Here is a 24,047-nt window from a genome sequence, read left to right as displayed (position 1 = left end):
ACCATGGTCCTCAGTCGGAAAAGGGTGGAGTGCCCCCTCCGGGTCGGGGAGGAGATCTTACCCCAAGTGGAGGAGTTCAAGTATCTTGGGGTCTTGTTCACGAGTGGGGGTAGGAGGGAGCGGGAGATCGACAGGCGGATCGGTGCAGCGTCTGCTGTGATGCGGACGTTGTATCGGTCTGTCGTGGTGAAGAAGGAGCTGAGCCAAAGGGCGAAGCTCTCAATTTACCGGTCGATCTACGTCCCAACCCTCACCTATGGTCACGAGCTATGGGTCGTGACCGAAAGAACGAGATCCCGGATACAAGCGGCTGAAATGAGTTTTCTCCGCAGGGTGTCTGGGCTCTCCCTTAGAGATAAGGTGAGAAGCTCAGTCATCCGGGAGGGGCTCAGAGTCGAGCCGCTTCTCCTCAACATCGAGAGGAGCCAGATGAGGTGGCTTGGGCATCTGATTCGGATGCCTCCTGAGCGCCTCCCCGGTGAGGTGTTCCGGGCATGTCCCACCGGGAGGAGACCCCGAGGAAGACCCAGGACACGCTGGAGAGACTATGTCACCCAGCTGGCCTGGGAACGCCTCGGGATCCCCCCGGGAGAGCTGGAAGAAGTAGCTAGGGAGAGGGAAGTCTGGGCTTCCCTGCTAAAGCTGTTGCCCCCGCGACCCGGCCCCGGATAAGCGGTAGAAGATGGATGGATGGATGGATGGATGGATGGACACTGGGCAAAGATTCCTGCTGGACCTTTGTCATATCAGCAGTTTGAATCACATCCGCTATTCACTTTGCGACTCAGAGTTGAGTTTGAGGAACTCAGAAGGAGAAAAGTGAACGAATACTTTACAGTAAAAAGTCACGTACTGCTTCCTATGCGCACCGTTGAGTCTTGACACTTTTAGTCACCAACCTCTTTGAAAGTGAGAGCTACTTCTTGGGTACCGGTGAATGCGAAGGCCTGCCAGTTTGGTACACACTTCTGAAATAACAGAGTTGCTCATATTGTGTTAATGTTATGAATAAGGAATGGGATTCATCCATGTGAAAGCACATGAATGATTTCTCACAGTAATACAAAACAGATTAACACTTTGATTTCTGTCATTCCTTCAACAGTTTACATTTTCACTTTGACAACATTCCAAGAAAATCACAATGTCCCTTCACAGATGCGCTACAGCATAAGCGTCAAACTGCCGCCGTGCATGTTTTCCATCGTTCCCTGTTGCAACACACTCGATTCAAATGATCAGCTCATCGGCAAGATTTACAGAAGGCCGATTTTGATCCTGCTCCGTTGAATCAGGTGTGTTGCAACAGCGAAAGATGGAAAACACGCAGGACGGCGGCCCTCCAGGACCGGAGTTTGACACCTATGCGCTTACAGTATTGGTGGAACAAGCCCGCAGGGTACTCACATGTGGGCCTTGGGGGGCTACCTGAAGCCTGCAGGCACCACGTTGGTGACCCCCGCTCTAAACAAGGCCAACCATAAAATCACGTCGCAAAATCACTGAGACACACAGACAACCACTGTATGAACACACGTCATATTTTACAGTTGCGTCTTCCTTCAGGCCGTGCCCTCGTCGTGTTTGGCGTGTGCGCACGCTGCACTACTGGATGCCTCGAAACAAACACAATGCAAAGACCATGGCAAAGAGCTGCAGGAACAATGGGGAAAACAACGCTCAGTCTTGGGAACAGGACAGACATATTGCCACAAACCCATGCACTTCCATTGAACCTGATTTTCCACAACAAAGAACTGAGTAGTGGAGGCTTCTAAGTTGATGTGACTTCAAAATGTCATTGTGTACTCATCTGTCATTTTCTGTCAATGTCATTTTCTGTTTATTATTTATCCGAATTGTGAAAGCGAGAAGTGAGCCCATGTTGTTATGGGAAGGACACATACCTCAATTGTCAGCACCACAATGGCGAGCGCTCCTGCTGTGTAAATGTACGTCTCAAAGTAGTCCATCAGTGCAGAGTAACAGCCCTGAAAGAACAACAAAAACAACAACAACATGAATAAGCAAAGCCTGTTTGTGAAAGCGAGCGGACAGATGAGTCCTGTGCTTAAGTCAAGTTTTCTGAATCTGAATCTGAATCCATTGTGTCTTCTCAGGAGACACTGACCTTGTTGTTCTGAAAAGCGGGGTTTCCACTGATGCACTGCATCATGCTGACATGCTCCATGTGTCCTTGGTAGTTGCTTCCTCGGCAACAGGCATCGGGAGTCATCTTGTTGGGGTTGAGGAGCCTGAAGAGACTCAAGCTGAAGTCCTCGGGGCCACTTACTCCACAACAGTCAAACTATACATCAAGACGTGCAGGGGATGGATGAACATCAAAGTAGGACAAATAAGCGAAAATGTTCGAGAGACGATTAAAAAAAAACAAACTAAGAAACAAAGATGCTTTACTGTGGCCATTATGGCATTCCATGTCGAGGTGAAGACGTCAGTGATGTTGTAACCTTGATAATGGTGCTTTAGCTCCCGGGTGAAATACTCTCTGGTTAACTGGGCAGACGCACAGGTATCGATTGCCAATCACAAAAAAAGCAAAAAGAAACAAAACGGACCCAAAAATTAATTTCGGGTCTCTTGACTTTGCAAAACACACGCACACACACTATATATAAAGTGTAGTTAGCATAGTTCAGTATTTGCTGGCTGCTTTCTATAAAATTGATCCAGAGACTACCGCTACAACTTACATGTTCTCTGAATAAGAAAGCCAGCAGAGTAGCTGCCAGCTCAGCTAGGAAGATGAAAAGGATGAACATGAAGAACTAGGCAAGGAAAAAAAAAAGAAGTCATGTTCCCCACTGAGTGTTATGCTTGTTTGATTTTGCTTCTTGTTCACGCTGAGCAAAGGCTTTATTTCAACACTTTTTATTTCGCCCAGACAGTAAATACTGGCACAGTTAAAATCAGTATCATGTCTATGTGTTTGAAAATAAACCTCAGTTCCTCTAGATGGTAGTCTTGTATCATCTCAAACTGACCTTATGTAATTTTAATTTTTGAGTGTAGGGAGGGAGGAGGTAAATCCCATGACAATGCCAGAATAAAATACTGCAAGACGCCAACAATATTGGACTGTTTAACCCTTTCAGAGACAGCGGTGACTACAGTGGACAGCTTATCATGATATCAGGTTGCAAGGTGCATGAAAAAAAACACGACACATTGGTGAAATGTGGTGTTGCTTGTATCTCTAATAGTCATTTGATACTTTGAAACACTTTAAATGCACCCAATGTATTTATATGTGATGCAGAATACATAATATTGGTTTCATTCTTTCGATCGTGATCATGAAAGTAACTTTTGACACGAGTAGACAGGAAGCAGTCCGAGAGGAAACAGGAGAAGAGCTTCAACAAATGTTGCTGTGGAAAGCCATTACACACAGTGGCATGACTGATTTGTGATTCGAGGTAACAGCAAGGGTCGGACTTTTCTGTTCCAGGAATGATGAGAGCAGTTTATCAACCTTTAAATTGAAATCTCAGTAACGTGAATACAACAATTCCCTTTGAAATGACCCAAAAAGATGCCGCACTTAATTTTATGACTTGAGTGCATAAAACAGAGTGGAACTCACAAAAAGAAGCAGACATTGGTTTTCCCGTAATGCTCCACAGCAGCCCAGGAAGCCCAGCAGGAAGAGCATCGCTCCAATGGCCAAGATGACGTAGACCCCCGCAAACAGCAGGGGGTTGGCTGCCACAATTTCTTTGAAGCCCATCGGGTCAACCAGCACCCAAACACCAACACCCAGCATGAAGGAGCCTCCGAGCTGGGAGAGACAGTAATATGTGCTTTTAAATCCATCCATCCATTCTCCGAACCACTTTATCCTATGTTGTTGTTGGGTTGTTTTTTTTGTGGGGGTGGGGGGGTTGTTTTTTGTTTTGTTTTGTTTTGTTTTGATGCTGCAGCGGACTCACAAAGATGAGGAAGTTGAAGATGAACATCAGGTACTACATACAGCTGAGGCAATCACCCTCCATGGCTGAACATCCATGCACATTCACACCTGTTCGGCACACCCATAGAAAGAAATATGTAAAAGATATGATAATATAGATGAAACTTACGAGTCAAAGAGTTGCACATGAAATACAAAATTGGAAAAATAGAACTGTAAAAACCATTTCAAGGATGGGAAAGTGTGTTGTTGTTGCTGTTAAAAATGTGATTACAGTGTAACTATTTATATCATGAATACGATTGCAAAAGGAAGATGCAAGATTTACGGGTCTTCGGTCAATTTATACCCTTTTAATATACAGTGTATATTCATCTAATATATGGTGGAACCTTGACGTACAAATCATTTGTTCCTCGAACCGCAACGTTCGCAAACTGAGGTGACGTTTCTCACAGAAATGAATTGAAATGTGATTAATTTGTTGAGCTGCAGAATGACATAGCGGTGACTTTATTTGGATTGTTGTTGTGTGGTGAAAAATAAATACAGTACCATGCAATGCAGAAAATGGGGAATACACTATTAATTTTGATTGGATGGGATACAACTATATTGTCAAATGTGCTGTAAACATATAGCACAGATAAAAGTTCTTCCCTCTGGGCGGGTGTCCGCGCCGCCATCTAAAGAAAAAAAAAAAAGATAAATAAATAATAAATAATACAAGACAACACATAAGATAAGATATCCTTTATTCGTCCCACACTGGGGAAATTTACAGCCTCCAGCAGCAAGAATGTATGTAGAAAGAAGAAAGAAGAAAGAGAAAAAAAAACAACAAACATCTTTCAATTAAATGCAATATGAACACAAAATGGATAAATCGCAGTACTATTTACAATGTTCCTTCACATCATTTAATTATTATTATTATGATTGTTATTTTTTATTCATCAGCCTGACAGCAGTCGGTAGGAACGAGCGTCGGTATCTCTCCTTCTTGCAGCGCGGGTGTAACAGTCTCTGGCTGAAGGAGCTACCAAGTGCTGTCAGGGCGGGCTGGAGGGGGTGGGAGGGACTGGCCATCATAGCTTTTAGCTTAGTTAGCATCCTTCTGTTGCCCACCTCCTCCAGAGTGTCAAGGGAGCAACCCAGGACAGAACTGGCCTTCCTGACCGGTCGCTCCAGTCTCTTTCTGTCCCGGGCTGAGATGCTGCCTGACCAGCAGACAATGCCATAATGGATGGCCGAGGCCACCACCGAGTTATAGAACGTCTTAAGGAGTGACCCCTGAACCCCAAAAGACCTCAGTTTCCTGAGTAGGAAGAGTCAGCTCTGTCCTTTCCTAATCAGGGTGTCCGTGTTTGTAGACCAGTCCAGTTTGTCGTTGAGAAGAACACCAAGGTACTTGTAGGAGGTCACCCTCTCTATGTCCATACCCTGGATGTTCATCGGTGCTGGTGAGGACTTTTTCCTGCAGAAATCCACAACCAACTCCTTAGTTTTCCTAGGGTTGATCTGGAGGAGATTCTGCTGGCACCAGTCCACAAAGTCCTTTGTCAGTCCCCTGTACTCCCGCTCGTCCTCTTCTGTAATGAGGCCAATGACATGAGACACAGACAATCTTTTGAGCTCATTTGTTTTGGGTTTTTGGGGGCTACTAGGTAAATACGATAATTTAACATTCGGGGGGATGATACATAAAAAAAAAAATTAAAAAAAATCCTCATCTCACCCCTCGGGTGGTGTCCGTCCCTCATTCAGCTCGGGTCCTCTACCAGAGGCCAGGAAGCTTGAGGGTTCTGCGCAGTATCCTTGCTGTTCCCAGCACTGCACATTTCTGGACTGAGATGTCCGACGTTGTTCCCGGGATCTGTTGCAACCACTCATCTAGTTTGGGGGTCACTGCCCCGAGTGCTCCGACCACCACAGGCACGACTGTCACCTTTACCTTCCAGGCTCTCTCCAGCTCCTCTCTGAGCCCTTGGTATTTCTCGAGTTTCTCATGTTCCTTCTTCCTGATGTTTCCATCACTTGGGACCGCTACATCCACTACAACGGCTTTCCTCTGCCCTTTATCTATGATCACGATATCTGGTTGGTTCGCCATTACCATCTTGTCAGTCTGGATCTGGAAGTCCCACAGGATCTTCGCTCTGTCATTCTCCACCACCTTCGGAGGTGTTTCCCATTTTGACCTTGGGGTTTCCAATCCATACTCCGCACAGATGTTTCGGTAGACTATGCCAGCCACCTGGTTATGGCGTTCCATGTAGGCTTTCCCTGCCAGCATCTTACACCCTGCAGTTATGTGTTGGATTGTCTCAGGTGCCTCTTTGCACAACCTACACCTTGGGTCTTGTCTGGTGTGGTGTATCTGGGCCTCGATGGCTCTGGTGCTCAAGGCCTGCTCCTGAGCAGCCAGGATGAGTGCCTCTGTGCTGTCCTTCAGGCCAGCCCTCTCTAGCCACTGATAGGACTTCTTTAGATCAGCCACTTCAGTTATGGTCCGGTGGTACATCCCGTGTAGGGGCTTGTCCTCCCATGATGGTCCCTCTTCCAGCGCCTCATCTTCTGTTCCCCATTGTCTGAGACATTCTCTGAGTACGTCATCCGTTTGAGCCTTCTCCTTGATGTATTCATGGAGCTTGGATGTTTCATCCTGGACAGTGGCTCTCACACTCACTAGTCCCCGGCCTCCTTCCTTTCGGCTTGCGTACAGTCTCAGGGTGCTGGATTTGGGATGGAACCCTCCATGCATGGTTAGGAGCTTTCGGGTCAAAATATATATATATATATATATATATATATATATATATATATATATATATATATATATATATATATATATATATATATATATATATATAAATCAGTGGCGGATGCTGGTCTGTCAAGGAGGAGAAGCTCAATTTCGGGCTACAAATGTGTCCGTTTATTTATACGTGGATTCTATTTTCCGTTCATTTTCAAGAAAATTATCTGTGACCCTGTCATACAAACAAGGCGTCTTTTCCAGGGACTTAACTAGTGTCCTACAACTACAGTAACTACAATAAAACCCACCAGAAATAAAAGATTAATTTGTCGCTAGTCGTTTTCAACAAAGAGAGTGTCGCTCAGATGATTAGAAGAAGTCTCCAGTTCAACTCAGAACAGAATGAGAATTGAAAAAATGCTCCCGCGGATGCCGACACCAAAAGATCAGTTCATTTCGCTGTCAATCAAAAAGAGATTGCGCCTCAGACAGATCATCCAATCATCATGCAGAGAGGCTGAGCGTCCGATGGGCGGGACACAACCAGCATTTATCCAATGACTCGTCTCGTTTCAATGCATTGGGACAACCTACACTGAACTTTCTCGACGCGCAGCGTCCACGCTGGAGACTCTCAGCGTCCACACAGTTTAAAGCACAGTGAAGCTGCGGGAATGAATGAGAAGAGAGTCGCGTCGTAACCAGTCGTAAGAAGCTGATTCAGAACAAAAGTTGAGTGCGTTGTAGCGCATATTTAGTCAATGACATGTACACACAATTGTATGTACACACATATAATTTGATCACTTATTTTTGGACATTTTAGGAGAAGCTGAGCTTCCCTTGCAGTCCGAGAGCAATCGCCACTGATATATACATACACACCAGAGGTGATTGCTCTAAGGCTGCAAGGGAAGCTTAGCTTCCCCTAAAATGTCCAAAAAATAAGTGATCAAATTATATGTGAAATAAATTATATTACACAGATCATTTTCTTGAAAAGGAACGGAGAGTAGAATTCCTGTATGAAGAAACGGACACATTTTATGATGTAGCCTGAAATTGAGCTTCCCCAGACCAGCATCCGCCACTGATACACACACACTGTCTATGTGAGAAGTGCAGGAACAATCTACAATAAAGTAAAGACATATATGGATTGTATATACGAAACTGCTCTCGAAAATGTTGTTGGCTGCATTGTTTATGTATTTCAAATTTTTCGGGGGGATAGAGAATTGTGTAATCAACCATCGGTGAAGGCCCTCGTTATCGAGGAATGCGGCCCCCAGGACAGGGCGACGGCTCCTTGTGCTTGTGTCTCCGATGACTGTGGAGGCCCAGTCTTCCCCGAAAATCCCGCCCGCAGGATTGGGTTGGGGGGCCCGGGCGGTTGCAGGGCCCTCTCCTTCCTCCGCGCTCGCCGGTCCTCGTCCGCAGCGACGTGTCGAGTCTCGAAGACCCGGACCCCGCCCCGCACAGCCAAACGCCAGGCCACCCGATCCGCGGCCAGGTCAGCCCACTGTGCCGGGGGAATCCGGCACCGCTGAAGATGACCCTTTAGCTGGTCTTTGAATCGTCTTTTCGGGGCACCGCGGGGACGGGTGCCCTCCAGCAACTCCGCGTAGAGGAGCTGCTTCGGGAGACGGTCATCGCTCATCCGCTGCACGTGTCCGGCCCACCGCAGTTGGTGATCATGGCCTCTCCTCCCAGGAAACGTTGAGGAGAGATCTGAGTTGTCCTTGGTGGAACCTCTAGAGCCTCTTGATGCTGCTCCGATAGAGGGTCCAACATTCGGCGCCATAGAGAAGGGTCGGGAGGACGACAGACTTATACACCATGATCTTCGTGTTGGTGGAAATGGCGTGATTCCTGAAGACCAGACGACCGAGGCGTCCAAAGGCTGTGTGGGCTGCCTGGATACGGTGAGTGAGGTCCTCCGTGAGGCCGGCGTCCTGCTGGATAATGCTACCCAGGTAAGGGAACGCCGAGACCTGCTCGATGGGTTCGTCATCTATGGTGATTTGGCGTGGATGACGGTTCAGGTGGAGGGTCTTTGTCTTTTTGGTGTTGACGGAGAGGCCAAAGGTCATGTACGCCGCGGCGAAGCCGTCCGCGATGAGCTGGAGGCCCCCGGAGGAGTTGGAGACCGCAGCATTGTCATCAGCGTACTGGAGTTCGCTGACGGTCGTGACCATAGTCCCCCGCTTGCTCCTCAAACGGCTGAGGTTGAAGAGCGACCCTTCAGTTTGGTAGCGTAGACTGATTCCGTGCTCCTGGACAGGGGTGACGGGGAAGGATGAGCGCGGCGATGTCGAGGCAGAACAACGTCGGCGCCACCGTGCAGCCCTGTTTGACACCGGTCCGAACCGGGAATGGGGGAGTCATTTCGCCCTGAGTCAGGACGCAACCCTTCATGCCGTCATGAAACATCCGGATGAGGGATATGAATTTGGGGGGGCAGCCTTGACGTTCCAGCACTTTCCAGAGTGCTGTTCGGGGCACAGAATCAAACGCTTTGGCCAGATCATAAAAGATGGCGTGGAACTCCCTCCGCTGCTCCCGGCACTTCTCCAGGAGCTGCCTGGCGCAGAACATCATGTCCGCGGTTCCCAAGCCTGGACGGAAGCCTGCCTGGGACTCCGGAAGAACCCGCTCAGCGAGACAGGTGAGTCGGTCGGCCAGTATACGACAGATGAGTTTTCCAGCAGTTGACAGCAGGGAAATTCCACAATAGTTTCCACAGTCGAGTTTGTCGCCCTTTTTGAATATCGTGACGATGACGGAGTCCTTCAGTTCTCCAGGCACCGTCTCCTCGACCCAGCATTGAAGGATGAAGGTGTGGAGGCAGGTGAGGAGATGTGCACCGCCAGCTTGTAAAAGTTCTACGGGGATGTCGTCAACTCCAGCAGCTTTGTTCTTCCTCATCCTCCTCAGGGCTCCGGAGATCTCCCGGAGAGTCGGCAGCTCCATCATCCAGTGTTGCACGGTGAGCTGGGGGACAGGATCGAGGAAGCCGTCTGCTGCGCATGTCGGACGGTTCAGGCGCTCCATGAAATGCTCCTTCCATCCCTGGTGAGTATCCTCCTTTTCCTGCAAGATTGTGCCGTCCTTTGCCTTCACAGCCATTGGAGGACTGTGAGCCGGACCGATGATCATCCTCGTTGTTTGGAAGAAGGATCTGGTATAGTGACGGTCAGCGAAACTCTGCATTCGGTGGGCAAAGTTGACCCACCATTGATTTTGGATCCTGCGGATCTCTCTCTGTGCTTCACTCTTGGCCGCCCGGTAGACTTCTTCAAGTCTCTTGGAGGAAACACAGTTCTGCCATGCAATGCAAGCCTCTCTCTTTCTTGAAATCAGTGGCTCAATTTCTTCCAGGTTTTCGGCAAACCAATCGGGATTTCTCCTCTTCTGGATAACGAGGACCTCTTCCGCGGATTTGGTGAGCGCAGTTTTCAAGTGCTCCCAGTCTGAGTGGACAGTGGCTGGAAGGGTCCGAGGTTGAGTGTCCAGTTTGTCCGCGAGGGACGTCTGGTACTGTTCGAGGACTTCGGGATTCCTCAGCAGCCCAACATTGAAACGTATCCACTTGGGGATCTTCTTCCTTCTTTTCGCAGGCGCGATCTTCAGCCTAAGTCTTGAGGCTACCAGCCTGTGATCGGATCATCCGTCATCCATGGAGCGGATTGCCCTCGTGACCATGACGTCCGCTCGGTCGTAATCGATCAGGTGCCAGTGGCCGGATCTTGGATGTTGCCAGGTGGTCTTGTGCTTGTTGGCCATCCGAAACAGTGTGTTGGTTATTACCATCTCCGTCTCTGCGCAGAGACCAAGGAATAGTTCTCCATTTTCGTTGCAGTTACCAACGCCTTCCTTCCCCAGAATCCCTCCCCAAAGCTGATGGTCCCGGCCCACCCGCGCGTTGAAATCCCTCAGAACCAAGAGCTTATCCCGGGGGTTGACGTGGAGGATCAGGCCAAACAACGCGGCATAGAAGGACTCCTTCGCCTCCTCCGAGGCGTCCAGGGTAGGTGCATAGGCGCTGATGATCACAAGGGATTGGGATTGACACAGAGGTAGAGTGATGGACATGAGTCTCTCAGAAGTTCTTACGGGGATGATGTTGTGATCCCTAACCAGACGTGACGAAGGCGTACCCGTGCCGAGGCTCCTCGATCTGCCCGGCACCAGAGAGACGGGTCTCGGAGAGGGCCACAATGTCCAGGCCGAGCTTCTGAATCTCAAGGGCGATGAGGGCAGTCCTGCGCTCCGGTCTATTTGCTCTTGCATTGTCCATCAGGGTTCGTATATTCCAAGCGCCGATTTTCAGGAAAGCAGTCCGGTTATTGTATTTGTATTTGTTTCGCCCGCATGAAGGATGAATCTGCTGGATGCGGGTCTCCAGCCGATCGGTGGCGGTGATGGGCGTGTTTAGGCCGCCTTTTATTGGCCCTTCCTCGGATTGAGGGGAGCAGCGCTACGACTAAAGAGTCCTGCTCCGCCACCGTGGTCGCTGCCTCTCCCCTGCACATTCACCAGTTCGAAAGGGGAGCGACCATCGTGCCACGGCCGCCGACGTGTGGTTGTGGAACTTGGGACGTGGGCCCTCATCTGAGCCTGTCCCTGACGCCCCGCGCCATCGCCGCCGGACTTCTTGAGGTTAAGGGGATCGGGAGAAGGGGGAAACGGGTTGAGGGGGCAGGAGGGGGAGGAGGGAGAATCGCCATCCTGGGGGCTATGTAGCGTGAAGGAGGGGGACGGGTCGCAACCCCGCCCCTGCACTTCGACCCCGTGGCCAGGGTCCACGGCAGCGCGGTGGCCGACGGTGGCGGTCCAGGGGGTCTGCAGCACCCGAGGTTGGACCGTGGCTGCGCCGGGCCTGGTGTTTTATTTTGAAGGGTGAGCATTCCTTCATAACCCATGGGGATGGTCGGCTTGGGGATCCGGTCCGCCGCCTTGCTAGGCGCTTAACACCAGGACTGCGGTGGATTTGTATACCGCCGGACGCGGTCCCGCGGGATTTAGCTGACCCGAAGGTCATTACCACTTCGCACCAACTCTCCAGTGATGTAAAGTCCCGTCAATTCGGCGTGGAGGCTCCCTTACGGACTTCACTGCGATCCACTAGGAATTGGCGACGGTTTGATCCGCACCTTTGAGCCTAGGGATCGCAGATCTTTTGCGAAGTGTGTAATCAACCAAGGGGGAAATTATGTGGTTGGTTGGTTGGTTGTAATCAACCACATAATTTCTAAAATAAAAACAACTGCAATTTACCCAACTTACAATGACAATTCTTCAACTTTAATCCATTAAACATGCTTGCTTGACATCAAGCAAGCAAATACATATTGTGAACATTTTCTGGTTACTTCGGAAAACTATTACATAGCAGGTTTCTGTAAAAGGCGATAAGGCAAACTGTTCAGGATTTTGTAAGATTTTAGGGTGGCCAACGCCCCTGTATCTCACTAGACTAGATACACCCCTGCAATGACTCCCATTTCCAAATTCAGAACCAAAACTGTAGTAAGGTGACACTATATTTAAAACAAATCCATGAAAATGATTAATGTGACATGCCCCCACCCACCCCCCACACACGCACAGACACACTTTGAATCCTTGAATGTGGATTTGAAAAAAAAAAAAAAAACTCAACACTGCCATTACAACCAAATGGCGATGGTCATTATTCAGGCCAAAAATACATTTTGGAGAAAAAGACGGGCTGGAAAGTGCTGACCAATGCAGCCTTTGGGAGACCCATCCTTGTGAATTTGGACACAGTCACAGTGTCCCCAGTGTCATTCCCCAGAAGGATGTCATTAAAAACCCGGAACAGGGCTGACTCGCTGCTATGCAACGTCTTAAAAACTGACTGGAAAACCTCCATGAATTTATGTTTATCCCGAAAAGATTTGTGTGCGCCGCTTTTTCCAGATTTTTTTTTCAATAAAAGGCAGTTTGGAAATAGCTCGAATATTTGACAGCACACCATATTCAAAACCAGGTTTCTCCAGCGTGGTTTTCAACAATAGCATGGATGGTTAAAATGTTGACTACACCAGAATAGAGACTGCTGCTGTGTGAATTTTTATACAAATGATTTCACTTCTGAGTGCGGTGCAGATGGGGTCTTTCAGTATTTTCAGCTTGGATGACATAAAACTTCCACTGTTCATTTGACCCTTTCGGGGACATTGGTTACTGCAATGGACAGCTTTTCATGTTATCAGGTTACAGGGTGCATGAAAAGGTTCATGCGAAGAGACAGGTAAATGCATGATGACACAGCGAGCAACAGTTGTTGTCACTTGTGAAGAAGTGTCTATGGCAATGTGTGCCTGCTGGATCAGCTCACACATGGAGAGACATTGGCTGCAAGTGAAGTGGGCATATGAATGTGAGTGGGGCCCACAGCGGGGGTGTGAAGCGGACCAACTGTGCACTTAAGGCCTGATGGTGTTTACCAGTCGGAGATGACATCAAGCCCACCTGCCTCATACAGTGCAGTGAACCACTTTGGATGCTTTTCTCTTGGGATGGCTCCTGTGAGACATCCAACAACCTTCATTTAAATGCTGTAATCCACATCTCGTCAAAATTTCACACTAAAATGTCTCAAAAACAACAGAGCCTTAAAGCTTTTGTTCATTAGGGAAATTCACATACAATCTTTTACTATGAAGGTATGCATAACATACTGGATGCAGGGGAAATTATTTCAGGAACGTCGTTCTCAGGTGTTGCTCATTTTTTAGTAGTTGCTGGGTACGTGGCAGGTCAATAAGATCCCCAACGGTGATTATATGGTGCCTTTTACAAATGTTAGCGCAGTGGTTTAATATCAGTTGTTCCAAGGAAATACAAAATGCAGTTTTCAAATGACAATTTAATTGATCAAAACTCAAAACAAATCCAAAACCTTTCTGACCTCGGTGAAGAAGTAAGTGCCCCCTGAACCTAATCACGGGTTGTGTCACCCTTGGCAGCATAACTGAAATCAAGCGTTTGGAATACTGTAATTGGTGATGAGTATTTCATTGCTGTGGAGGAATTTGGGATTACTCTTTGCACAATCGTTTCAACTCCACCATATTTAAGGCTTTTCGAACATGAAATGCCCATTTGAAGTCACACCACAGCATCTCAATTGGATTCAAATCCGGACTTTGATTTGGCCACTAAATGTTCAGAGGTGGACTTGCTGGTGTGTTGGTAGGCAGGGTACACCCTGGACCGGTTGCCAGTCAATCGTAGGCCGCACATAGAAAATCAACCATTAGCACCTATAGGGACAATTTATAGTGTTCCATTAATCTGCCTGTTTTTTGAATGAGAGAGGAAACCGGAGTACCTGGAGAAAACCCAAGCAGACACAGGGAGAACATGCAAACTTCATAGAGGAAGCCCAGAGCCGGAATCGTACCTCTGAGGCTGACGTGGTGTCCACCGTGCCGCCCTACCGCCACTTTCTTTAGCAAATTGCCACAACCTAAAGAACTTCACAAAGAGATGAATAAAAAGCAATTGACATTTATCAGTCTGAAAAGGTTTATAAAGCCATTTCTTAAGCTTTAGGACTACCCCACAGTGAGAGCCATTATCCACAAATGGGAAAAACATGGAACAACGGTGAACAGCCAGCCTGTTTTGGCTTAAATCCTATTGAGATGCTGTGGTATGACCTTAAAAATGCTATTCATGCTCAAAAACCCTCCAGTGTTTTTGGATTTAAACAATTCTGCAAGGTAGAGTGGGCCCAAATATCTCCACAGAGATGTGAAAGACTCCTGGCTAGTTCTAGAAACCACTTGATTTCTTATTCCATTGTGTGTGTGTCTTCTCCACAACAGAGGAAATAGCATGCATTAAATGCAACAGACTGAAATTTAAAACACTGGAGCATCTTATTTTTCTAAATAAAAAATTGTGAAGACAAAGCCCACAAGCATCCTCATTCACATGAATTTCACATTATTGAAACACATTGAATGATACAATATGAATGTATGAATGTGAATGATATTGTCAAGGGTCAATGTCATCTTTATTGTCAAATATGCTTTATGTATGACATGCAGCATAGATGAAATTTCTTCCTCTCAATCCTCAGTGCATACATGCATGTAAACATGCTTTGCATTAAACACACACAGCTAAGAAAGGATAGCAGCTACACTATATAAAAAAAGACGTGTAATCTGAACAGTATAGACAATATAAACAGCATAAACAACATAAACAACGGCGCTTGTGGCTACACTGAGCTTTTAACTCATTCAGTACCAGTCATTGGGTAGAGCAGACGTCACCAACGCGGTGCCCGCGGGCACCAGGTCGCCCGTAAGGACTAGATGAGTCGCCCGCAGGCCTGTTCTAAAAATAGATCAAATAGCAGCACTTACCAGTGAGCTGCCTCTATTTTTTATATTTTTTTTTTTTGCTATTGTTGTTTAAATCAGACTTGCATGTAACTTACAAATGACAACATATATATAAAAACACTTAAAATTTAAAATGTTTTTTGTGTTTAATATAAATGAACTCTGACCTAGTATAGTTCATAGCGTTTGTTGCGCTCATACAAACAAGCTAGCAGACGCAACGAAACTGAGGAGAAGAGTTACCCCAAAAAATGGCAGAAAAAAGAAAGAAAACATATCATTTTCACGACGAATGGGAGGGAGAGTTTTTTTTTTACCACTGTGAAAGGATCCTGCGTGTGTCTCATTTGCGGGGCAACTGTGGCGGTAGCAAAGCGGCACAATGTGGAGAGACATTTCACTACGTGTCACACAAGTTACCACGCTAACTACCCACCGGGCAGCGCACTGCGAGCAGAGAAAGCCCGTGAGTTAAAGGCTGCTTTGTGCAAACGGCAGTCTTTTTTCACTAGACCGGTTAAAAACTCCCAAAAAGCAACCAAAGCCTCGTTTAGAGCTACGCATTTACAGACGGGGATGTTGTCAAAGAAGTAATGATGATGACCTTGCATTTTTAACGGACATTACTGGGAAACTGAACAGTTTGAACTGTGAGCTGCAAGGCAAAGGTAAGACTGTTGCCGATATGATAAGTGCTTTAAATGCATTTAAAGCTAAGACGAGCCTTTTCTCTGTGCATTTACAGAGAAAAAAAGTGCTGCACTTTCCCTCTGTGCAGATGGTGCTGAAAGACAATGCTTCTGCATCTGAGGCTTTTGACAAAGTTGCAGAAAAGTACTCTCAGGTCATAAACAGAGTTGGTCAAGAGTTTGAGAACAGGTTTTGTGACCTGGATCAGCTTGAGCCATGTGTGTCGTTCATTTCTAACCCTTTCATGAACGTGGACATATCATGTATTGCTGAGCAGTTAAGTGCAACATTCAGCCTGGATGCTGAACAGGTGGAGATTGAAATTGTAACATTGCAAAATGACCTCCACCTCAAAGCCCATCAGGCTGCACCAAACTTTTGGTGCCTTCTTGACACAGAAAAGTACAGTGGTGTATGCGCAGCAGCTATGAAGGTTGCAAGCCTGTTTGGTTCAACTTATCTTTGTGAATCAGCCTTTTCTGACGTTAACTTCATCAAAAACAAACACAGAACACGCCTCACTGATGCACATCTGCAAGACTCACTCAGAGTTGCAGTGTCAAGTTACACACCAGAGTACAACACACTGGTTAACAGCATGCAATGCCAGACTTCCCACTAATTGACATAGAAACAGATAACAGATTTGGTGTCCAGTTCAAAGTGTGACATGATTTATTTAAAAATTTGAGAGTTGATTTTTGTATTTTACATGAGTTATTATTTGTACAAACATGGTGCAAAGTAATTCATGATTTGTTAAAAAATGTTAGTGGCTAGCTAGTTAAAATGGGATATTGTGATTTCATAATACTGTTGTAGAAGTGATCATTTTCAAATGTTTGAAAAATATAAAAATAAAGTGTTGCATATTGATATTTATCTGTTTCTATATATTTGTTGTGAGAAATCATTAACATGATCAGTGTTTTCACAAAGATAAATATCATTAATTATTAATAATAACATAGAGTTAAAGGTAAATTGAGCAAATTGGCTATTTCTGGCAAATTATTTAAGTGTGTATCAAACTGGTAGCCCTTCACATTAATCAGTGCCCAAGAAGTAGCTCTTGGTTTCAAAAAGGTTGGTGACCCCTGGGGTAGAGTGAGGTAGTGCATTGTATGCACGACATCATCAAATCAGTTTGTTCAGTCTGTCAAGTGGGTTGGCTGCAGGGATTTTGAAGGTCCAGCAGGTGGCAGTGGTCAGTGACACAGTATCGGTACAGTATCAACACAGTGTGTCATTGTGTCGACACGCCTCATGAGGCCTCATGGACCCATCACTAGCGGGGTGTATTTGAAGAATTACAAAACACACAAAGTCCAAAGTATCAAACAAAAACCATGACTAAATCTAAAACATAACAATGAACTAAACATGACAGAACTCAAGAGCAAACAGCAACACACATGACAGTAGCGAGAAGCAACAATGACCCGACACCAAGTGTTCGGGCAGGAGTCCTTTTATACAACTAATTACCAAATGACCAACAGGTGTGCAGCTGCCGGGGGAGCCCTACAGTGCCACCTGTTGGTCCCTAAACCGAATCATGACAAAAAGAGCACGATACTTCAGTTAAGTAAGATGACGGCATCCTTTCCAGCCATTGTTTCTTAGTCAAAGTGGAGGGAATTAGGAACAGTTCCAAAGAGCGCAAAACAATGAGGCCTCTGATAGAAGGCAACATAATGTCAGGGAAAGTCTAAGATAAGATAAGATAAGATATCCTTTATTCGTCCCACACTGGGGAAATTTACAGCCTCCAGCAGCAAGAATGTATGTAGAAAGAAGAAAGGAGAAAGAGAAAAAAAACAACAGACATCTTTCAATTAAATACAATATGAACACAATGGATAAATCGCAGTACTATTTACAATTTTCCTTCACATCATTTAATTATTATTATTATTATGATTGTTATTTTTTATTCATCAGCCTGACAGCAGTCGGTAGGAACGAGTGTCGGTATCTCTCCTTCTTGCAGCGCGGGTGTAACAGTCTCTGGCTGAAGGAGCTACCAAGTGCTGTCAGGGCGGGCTGGAGGGGGTGGGAGGGACTGGCCATCATAGCTTTTAGCTTAGTTAGCATCCTTCGGGTTGCCCACCTCCTCCAGAGTGTCAAGGGAGCAACCCAGGACAGAACTGGCCTTCCTGACCAGTCGCTCCAGTCTCTTTCTGTCCCGGGCTGAGATGCTGCCTGACCAGCAGACAATGCCATAATGGATGGCCGAGGCCACCGCCGAGTTATAGAACGTCTTAAGGAGTGACCCCTGAACCCCAAAAGACCTCAGTTTCCTGAGTAGGAAGAGTCGGCTCTGTCCTTTCCTAATCAGGGTGTCCGTGTTTGTAGAGTCCAGTTTGTCGTTCAGAAGAACACCAAGGTACTTGTAGGAGGTCACCCTCTCTATGTCCATACCCTGGATGTTCATCGGTGCTGGTGAGGACTTTTTCCTGCAGAAATCCACAACCAACTCTACTCTCTACTACTCTACTCTACTAGAACATCTCAACTTCATTAGGGAGTAAACAGAGGAATTTTAAATGATGGCAAGGTGTGTGGACTCATCTTTAACATGAGTGTGAATATTCATTGTGAACACACCTACATCCCCAGAAGGTGTGCATACTTGTCCAAACACAACATCTCAGTTGTTTGATTTCAGGTCACATTAATGATGGAAAAAGTTTTGAAATGAATGATCTCAGTCTCATTTTTTTTATGATGCAAGAACCTCGCATCGGAACAGGGATGTGCAGAATTATTATATTCACTGTACATGTGACGACTTTGCACAAAATAACAAGTTGTATCAAAGGCTTTAACTTTGGGAGTGTTGAATTATGAATCACGTACTTAAAATAGCACGCTCAGCATTGGCATGTGAGTCTTGTTTGAAGTGCGCCTGCCTTTGCCTTTCCAGTTGGTTAATGTTGAGCTGTTAAGAATTTTGACATGACCGAGATGTCATCAGCCTTCTCTCGGCAGGAAATATTCCCTGTTGGTCAAACATCATGCGACTAACGCTTACGTCAGACATTTGATTTTTACCTAAAAATAAATCAATAAAAATTGCACACTGAAATTAAGAATTTTTTTTCACCACCCAGCACGTTTTTACCCCTCTGTCTTTCAAGTATGACATTATTTGTACTTTTGGGACCCAAAAATACAGAAACATGAAATGTATTATTCAGTTTATCACATTAGCATGTGGCGGCCCGGTAGTCCAGTGGTTAGCACGTCGGCTTCACAGTACGGAGGTACCGGGTTCGATTCCAGCTCCGGCCTCCCTGTGTGGAGTTTGCATGTTCTCCCCGGGCCTGCGTGGGTTTTCTCCGGGTGCTCCGGTTTCCCCCCACATTCCAAAAACATGCATGGCAGGCTGATTGAACACTCTAAATTGTCCCTAGGTGTGAGTGTGAGTGCGAATGGTTGTTTGTTTCTGTGTGCCCTGCGATTGGCTGGCAACCGATTCAGGGTGTCCCCCGCCTACTGCCCGGAGACAGCTGGGATGGGCTCCAGCACCCCCCGCGACCCTAGTGAGGATCAAGCGGCTCGGAAGATGAATGAATGAATGAACATTAGCATGTAAAGTCAGCATTATTTTAAAACACATTACTTCCATTCAAATCAACTGTTTTTTTTTTTGTTGTTGTTGGGGACTACAGTTCCTACGGACTGTCCTGCGATTCGCCCAAGCTGACATAAAGAAATAAATATTTTGGTGCTGCGTGACTCATGGGTCATGATTCACGTTCTTGTATTTGTTTTCTAATTCAAATCTGTGTACCTAAATGTCATCATGACAAAGAATCTGCACACAGGCATTGAGAGCAGTGAAAAGAGAGTCGTGAGAGTAAAAAAAAAACCACAAAACAAAGGGAGCGAGTGGTTGACAATCACTCACAAAGCCATTCTTCTAAGAAATCTTCAACGGAAGGGCAATGCTACAGCAGCAACAATTCTTTGCAACAAACCATTAAAAAAAAACCTTTCATGTTATCTTACCAATGTGAAGACCGTTAACCTGTAAGCTGCTTTTGGCAAAATGTAAATATTATTTAACATGCCATGTACAGAGACAGCTGGGATCGGCTCCAGCACCCCCCGCGACCCTAGTGAGGATCAAGCGGTTCGGAAGATGAATGAATGAATGAATGTACAGTTCTACTCTGCTTAATGGTGCTATTCAACACCATTGCAGCTAAATGCAAGAAGCCCACTTGCAGTTCAATTGTGTTGTTGATGTTGTTGTTTTTTTTTAATACTGCAAGTGTGTTGGATGTGTGCTTATGCAACACTGATTTTAAGGCATGGACACTAGTTCCACTGGGTTTTAGAAAAGGAACAAAAATGTGCTCCCTATTTCCATATTCTTGCATTCAAACATACATTTTAAAAAATCAACAGAGGAAAATAAAATGTGTGCATACCACCAAACTGTACCATGAAAGGCAACTGTGAGATATTGTTTCAGCTAGGGTACAATCTCCCTCCTACTAAAAGGCTCACCCTGTCCAAGTGCTCCCGCATTTCTTTGCACCGCTATCTTTCACATTCAAGCATTGTGCACGTACATGCAGGGGATGAAAGTCTCGGACAAAGCATAGACCGCACAGGCAGCTGTATTCTGTCACCATCATTCCAGCGGACAGCTGCTTCAGCGCTGAGATGACAAGTTGAGCATGTGGAAAACAGTCCTGCTAGCTGGCTTCTACGACAGCGGCCACGGTGTTCAGAATGACTGGCTCCCATTTCCGAAGCATCATGTTGCCGAAAGCTCTTGTGATTTGGCAACATTGAGTCGAGTACATCTTGATCATTCTGTTGAGTGTTTGTATTCAAGGATCAAAAAAGGCTATCAAAATAGTCTGTGAATATATAAATGCATTCCATTTGATGATTCTTTCCTAGATTTATAGTTAGGTAAATGTGTTTTACAAGTTTTGTAGGAAATAGTAGAAGTAGAAAAATGTGATTGATCACAATTGAATATGGAAAATTGCGCAGTGAATTACTTTCAAAGATGCAACCCAAATATTTTGATAACAAAAACTTCTTGAAAATAAGATGACATGCTACTTTGGAAAGATCTTCTGTAGATTTCCCTTTTTGTGTCGTCATCTTGTAGCGACAAAAGTAGATGACAAGATCAGATAAATAAAGTCATAAATCCAGGCTCAAGATCCCACCATGGTCGGCCACATAATTGCCAATAAATGTGTGTTGTAAAAGTTGTGGTTTTTCTTGTCTTTGCAAAAACCTTGAAAAATGACTGCGGCAATTATGCTCTGTGGACGACGATCACGGGAGTTTGAGCTTTGAGCTTTGACTTCTGTCATTTGATCTTGTCATCTACTTTTGCCACTACAAGACAACCACACAAACCAGTTGATCAGCAGACCGGCTGATTTTGTAAGCTTAGATGGTTTGCAGGAACACAATCAAAACATGTGACGGAAGACCACCCACACGGGAAGGGCCTGCAGTGTCAGAGCAACGGTTGGTGAATGGATGTGAGGGGCTCAACATCTGCTTTGTATTTCACTGCGACTTTAATCTTGTTAAATGGAGAAACTTGAAAAGAGCACCGGGGCATTATCATTAGATGTCCCAGGTGTGTTACAGGAGACGCGGTGACGACTATACACCAAATGATTGCATTAAAAAAGTTCTGCCTTTTTTCCCAAATGATATCAAGGACATTTAGGACACTTTTTTCGGAACCCATTGTGCGTACATGACTTCGCGTGGCATGTCCAAAGTAACTCAACTTTTTCTGCATAAATCTCCCTGTGCTCTCTCAGGCCAGCGGGTACACCGCAATCGTTTCTTGACTGACAATTTGTCCAGTTAATCTTGTAAAGTTGCAGCTCTAATCGAATATTCTGAAAATGATCAGAGTTCGGCAAAAATCATACTGGGGGAATAAAAATGAAATAGGCAGTGACTTACCTAAACAAGTTCAACAAATAAAAATTAATGAACTCATTCATATTTTGGGGGAACATGAACTAAACGAGGCGGCCTGGTGGTCCAGTGGTTAGCGCGTCAACCTCATAGTGTAGAGGTACTGGGTTCAATTCCAGCGCCGGCCTCCCTGTGTGGAGTTTGCATGTTCTCCCTGGGCGAGCGTGGGTTTTCTCCGGGTACTTCACTTTCTAAAGACATGCGTGGCAGGCTGATTGAACACTCTAAATTGTCCCGAGGTGTGAGTGTGTGCGCGGATTGTTGTTCGTCTCCGTGTGCCCTGCAATTGACTGGCAACTAGTTCAATAGGCTCCAGCACCCCCACACCCCCCGCGACCCTAGTGAGGATGAAGCGTTTCGGAAGATGGATGAATGAATGAATTCTTTGGAAACACGTTTTCTATACACAGGCAATTTTTTTTAAAGCAGCTGCCTTGATCACCCGCTGATCGCTCCAACTTGACCAACTCGTTTTGGTCACTACATAGTTCCCTACGTCATCCAGTGGGAGGATGACATACCGTACATAAACGAAATAGGCAATTTTGCACCGCGATTTGCGGGTCAAAATGAATATTTTGCCCATCTTTAATGCACAATGAATAGCAAAATTGAGACTCAAACGTAAAGACAACTGTCAAACGAGAGTAGCAGAATAAGAAGAACCTGGAGATGATCACAAAAAGCTTTGCTGGGCTCACGTCACTTATGGCGGGTTGTCGGAGATTGAGGGGGAATTGATCCTGAATCAGCTGCATCCAAGTCAGCTATTGAACCACTAAACCAGGGGTCGGCAACCTAAAATATTGAAAGAGCCATATTGGACCAAAATAAACAAAAAACAAATATGTCTGGAGCCGCAAAAAATAAAAGGCCTTATCTTGAGCAATATTAGCCTGCTGTCAACATGACTAAGTTGGTTACGAATACACAACAAGCATTCACGATAAATTTTTCTTCCACCCCAGATTCCCATTCTAAGCAAGTACCCTCGATGAATTGTACATGAGAGGCAGCATTTATGTATGTATGTATTTATTTATTTATTTATTTATTTATTTCCAACAGCCCTGATTGGCATCCCGCCCTGCTAATATAAACATGTCGCAGGCTATGACGCAAATATTTGTTCACATTTAATATTTATTCGACACATTTTTACAGCGTCGGAAAACGTTCATGTTTGTGTCATGCTTGTCCTCTGACAGAAAACATATTAAAACAAAAAATATATTTCCCTCCCATCTTTTTCCATTTTCAAAAAGTTTTGAAAAAACTCTAGGCAGCCACTGGGGGGCGCTAAAGAGACCAATGCGGCTCCAGAGCCGCTTGTTGCCGACCATTAATGATCACTATTGGTTCATTAATGAAGAAAAATGGCTTAGACTTAACCAGATACAACACCAGCTCTGTGAGGAAAGACATTTTCTGCATTTTGGATTTGTACTAAAAATGGTAATATTAAATAAAGTTAGCTAATATTAGAGACATTTCAGTCTTGTATCTACATGAGTTTTGCTCATTAGTGGCTGACGTTATTTTCCTTGACAAATTCAAGAAATTCTGAGTTTTAGGAGCCTCTATAATAACATCGAGTACCTGTATTCTACAACGATGTCTGTCAACAAAATAACCCAAAATATAATCTCTCCTTGGTATACATTTTTCATTTGACTTTATATTGTTTTGTGACACCATCGGCAATTAGTATATCAAAGTGAATCATAATAAACAATGCCAGACGCCATTAATGGTGAAAACACCGTTATAAAATCTGAACACACCTTGGCAATAAACATGTATATACACTGGATACACACAATAGTAGTATATTAAACACAATAATGTGTTTGCCCCGAGTAAAATGAAAAATAAGATAGGGGAAAGGGGTATCAATAATGAGTTAAAAAAAAAGATTTTCTAGTCAATATTTTCGTGTTTAATGAATACAATTGTGTGGGACTGAGTTGCAACAATTAATCGAATTTAACACCTGCGTGTTGTAAAAGTCATTTGGTGCTGTATGAAACGCAACACTTGCCTTCATGAAACCTAAACCAAATGGACATTAATAAACAGTCATAATTTCAAAAGAATGTATGATTAAAAAATAAGAGTAGAATTTATCGCGGAGGAAACTACAATGCAGATTTAACTGTTTGACAGGTTTCCAGACGTCGTCACTTACCTAGTTTCTGTTCCACTTGCAGGTGGTCTGGGTCAGGAAACCCAAAGAACTCCGCTGTTGCTCACCTTGAAGTGCGACGATAGCAGCTTCTCTTCGCTGCCG

The 24,047-nt window shown here is 45.2% G+C and overlaps 1 protein-coding gene and 2 long non-coding RNA genes across 3 annotated transcripts; 1 reads left to right on the top strand and 2 right to left on the bottom strand.

Moving 5' to 3' along the window:
- Positions 1–1,605: 1,605 nt before the first annotated feature.
- On the bottom strand, positions 1,606–4,016 carry tspan18b (tetraspanin 18b). Its single transcript, XM_052064036.1, is given in 7 exon segments — positions 1,606–1,653; positions 1,908–1,991; positions 2,132–2,308; positions 2,419–2,517; positions 2,715–2,789; positions 3,608–3,802; positions 3,954–4,016. Coding segments are annotated over 7 exon segments (741 nt in total).
- A 5,895-nt stretch (positions 4,017–9,911) lies between these two features.
- Positions 9,912–10,360, top strand: LOC127599841 (uncharacterized). The gene is made up of 3 exons (XR_007962192.1): positions 9,912–9,983; positions 10,077–10,140; positions 10,316–10,360. It is a non-coding gene; the product is annotated as an uncharacterized LOC127599841 (long non-coding RNA).
- An 8,073-nt stretch (positions 10,361–18,433) lies between these two features.
- On the bottom strand, positions 18,434–24,047 carry LOC127599826 (uncharacterized). Its single transcript, XR_007962178.1, has 3 exons — positions 23,946–24,047; positions 23,751–23,809; positions 18,434–18,782 (listed from the first exon to the last, which is right to left on the bottom strand). It is a non-coding gene; the product is annotated as an uncharacterized LOC127599826 (long non-coding RNA).

The sequence above is a fragment of the Hippocampus zosterae genome, chromosome 4, assembly GCF_025434085.1.
Source record: "Hippocampus zosterae strain Florida chromosome 4, ASM2543408v3, whole genome shotgun sequence".
NCBI lineage: Eukaryota > Metazoa > Chordata > Actinopteri > Syngnathiformes > Syngnathidae > Hippocampus > Hippocampus zosterae.
The sequence above is the reverse complement of the archived record's forward strand: the minus strand, read 5'-3'. Positions and strand labels throughout refer to the sequence as shown.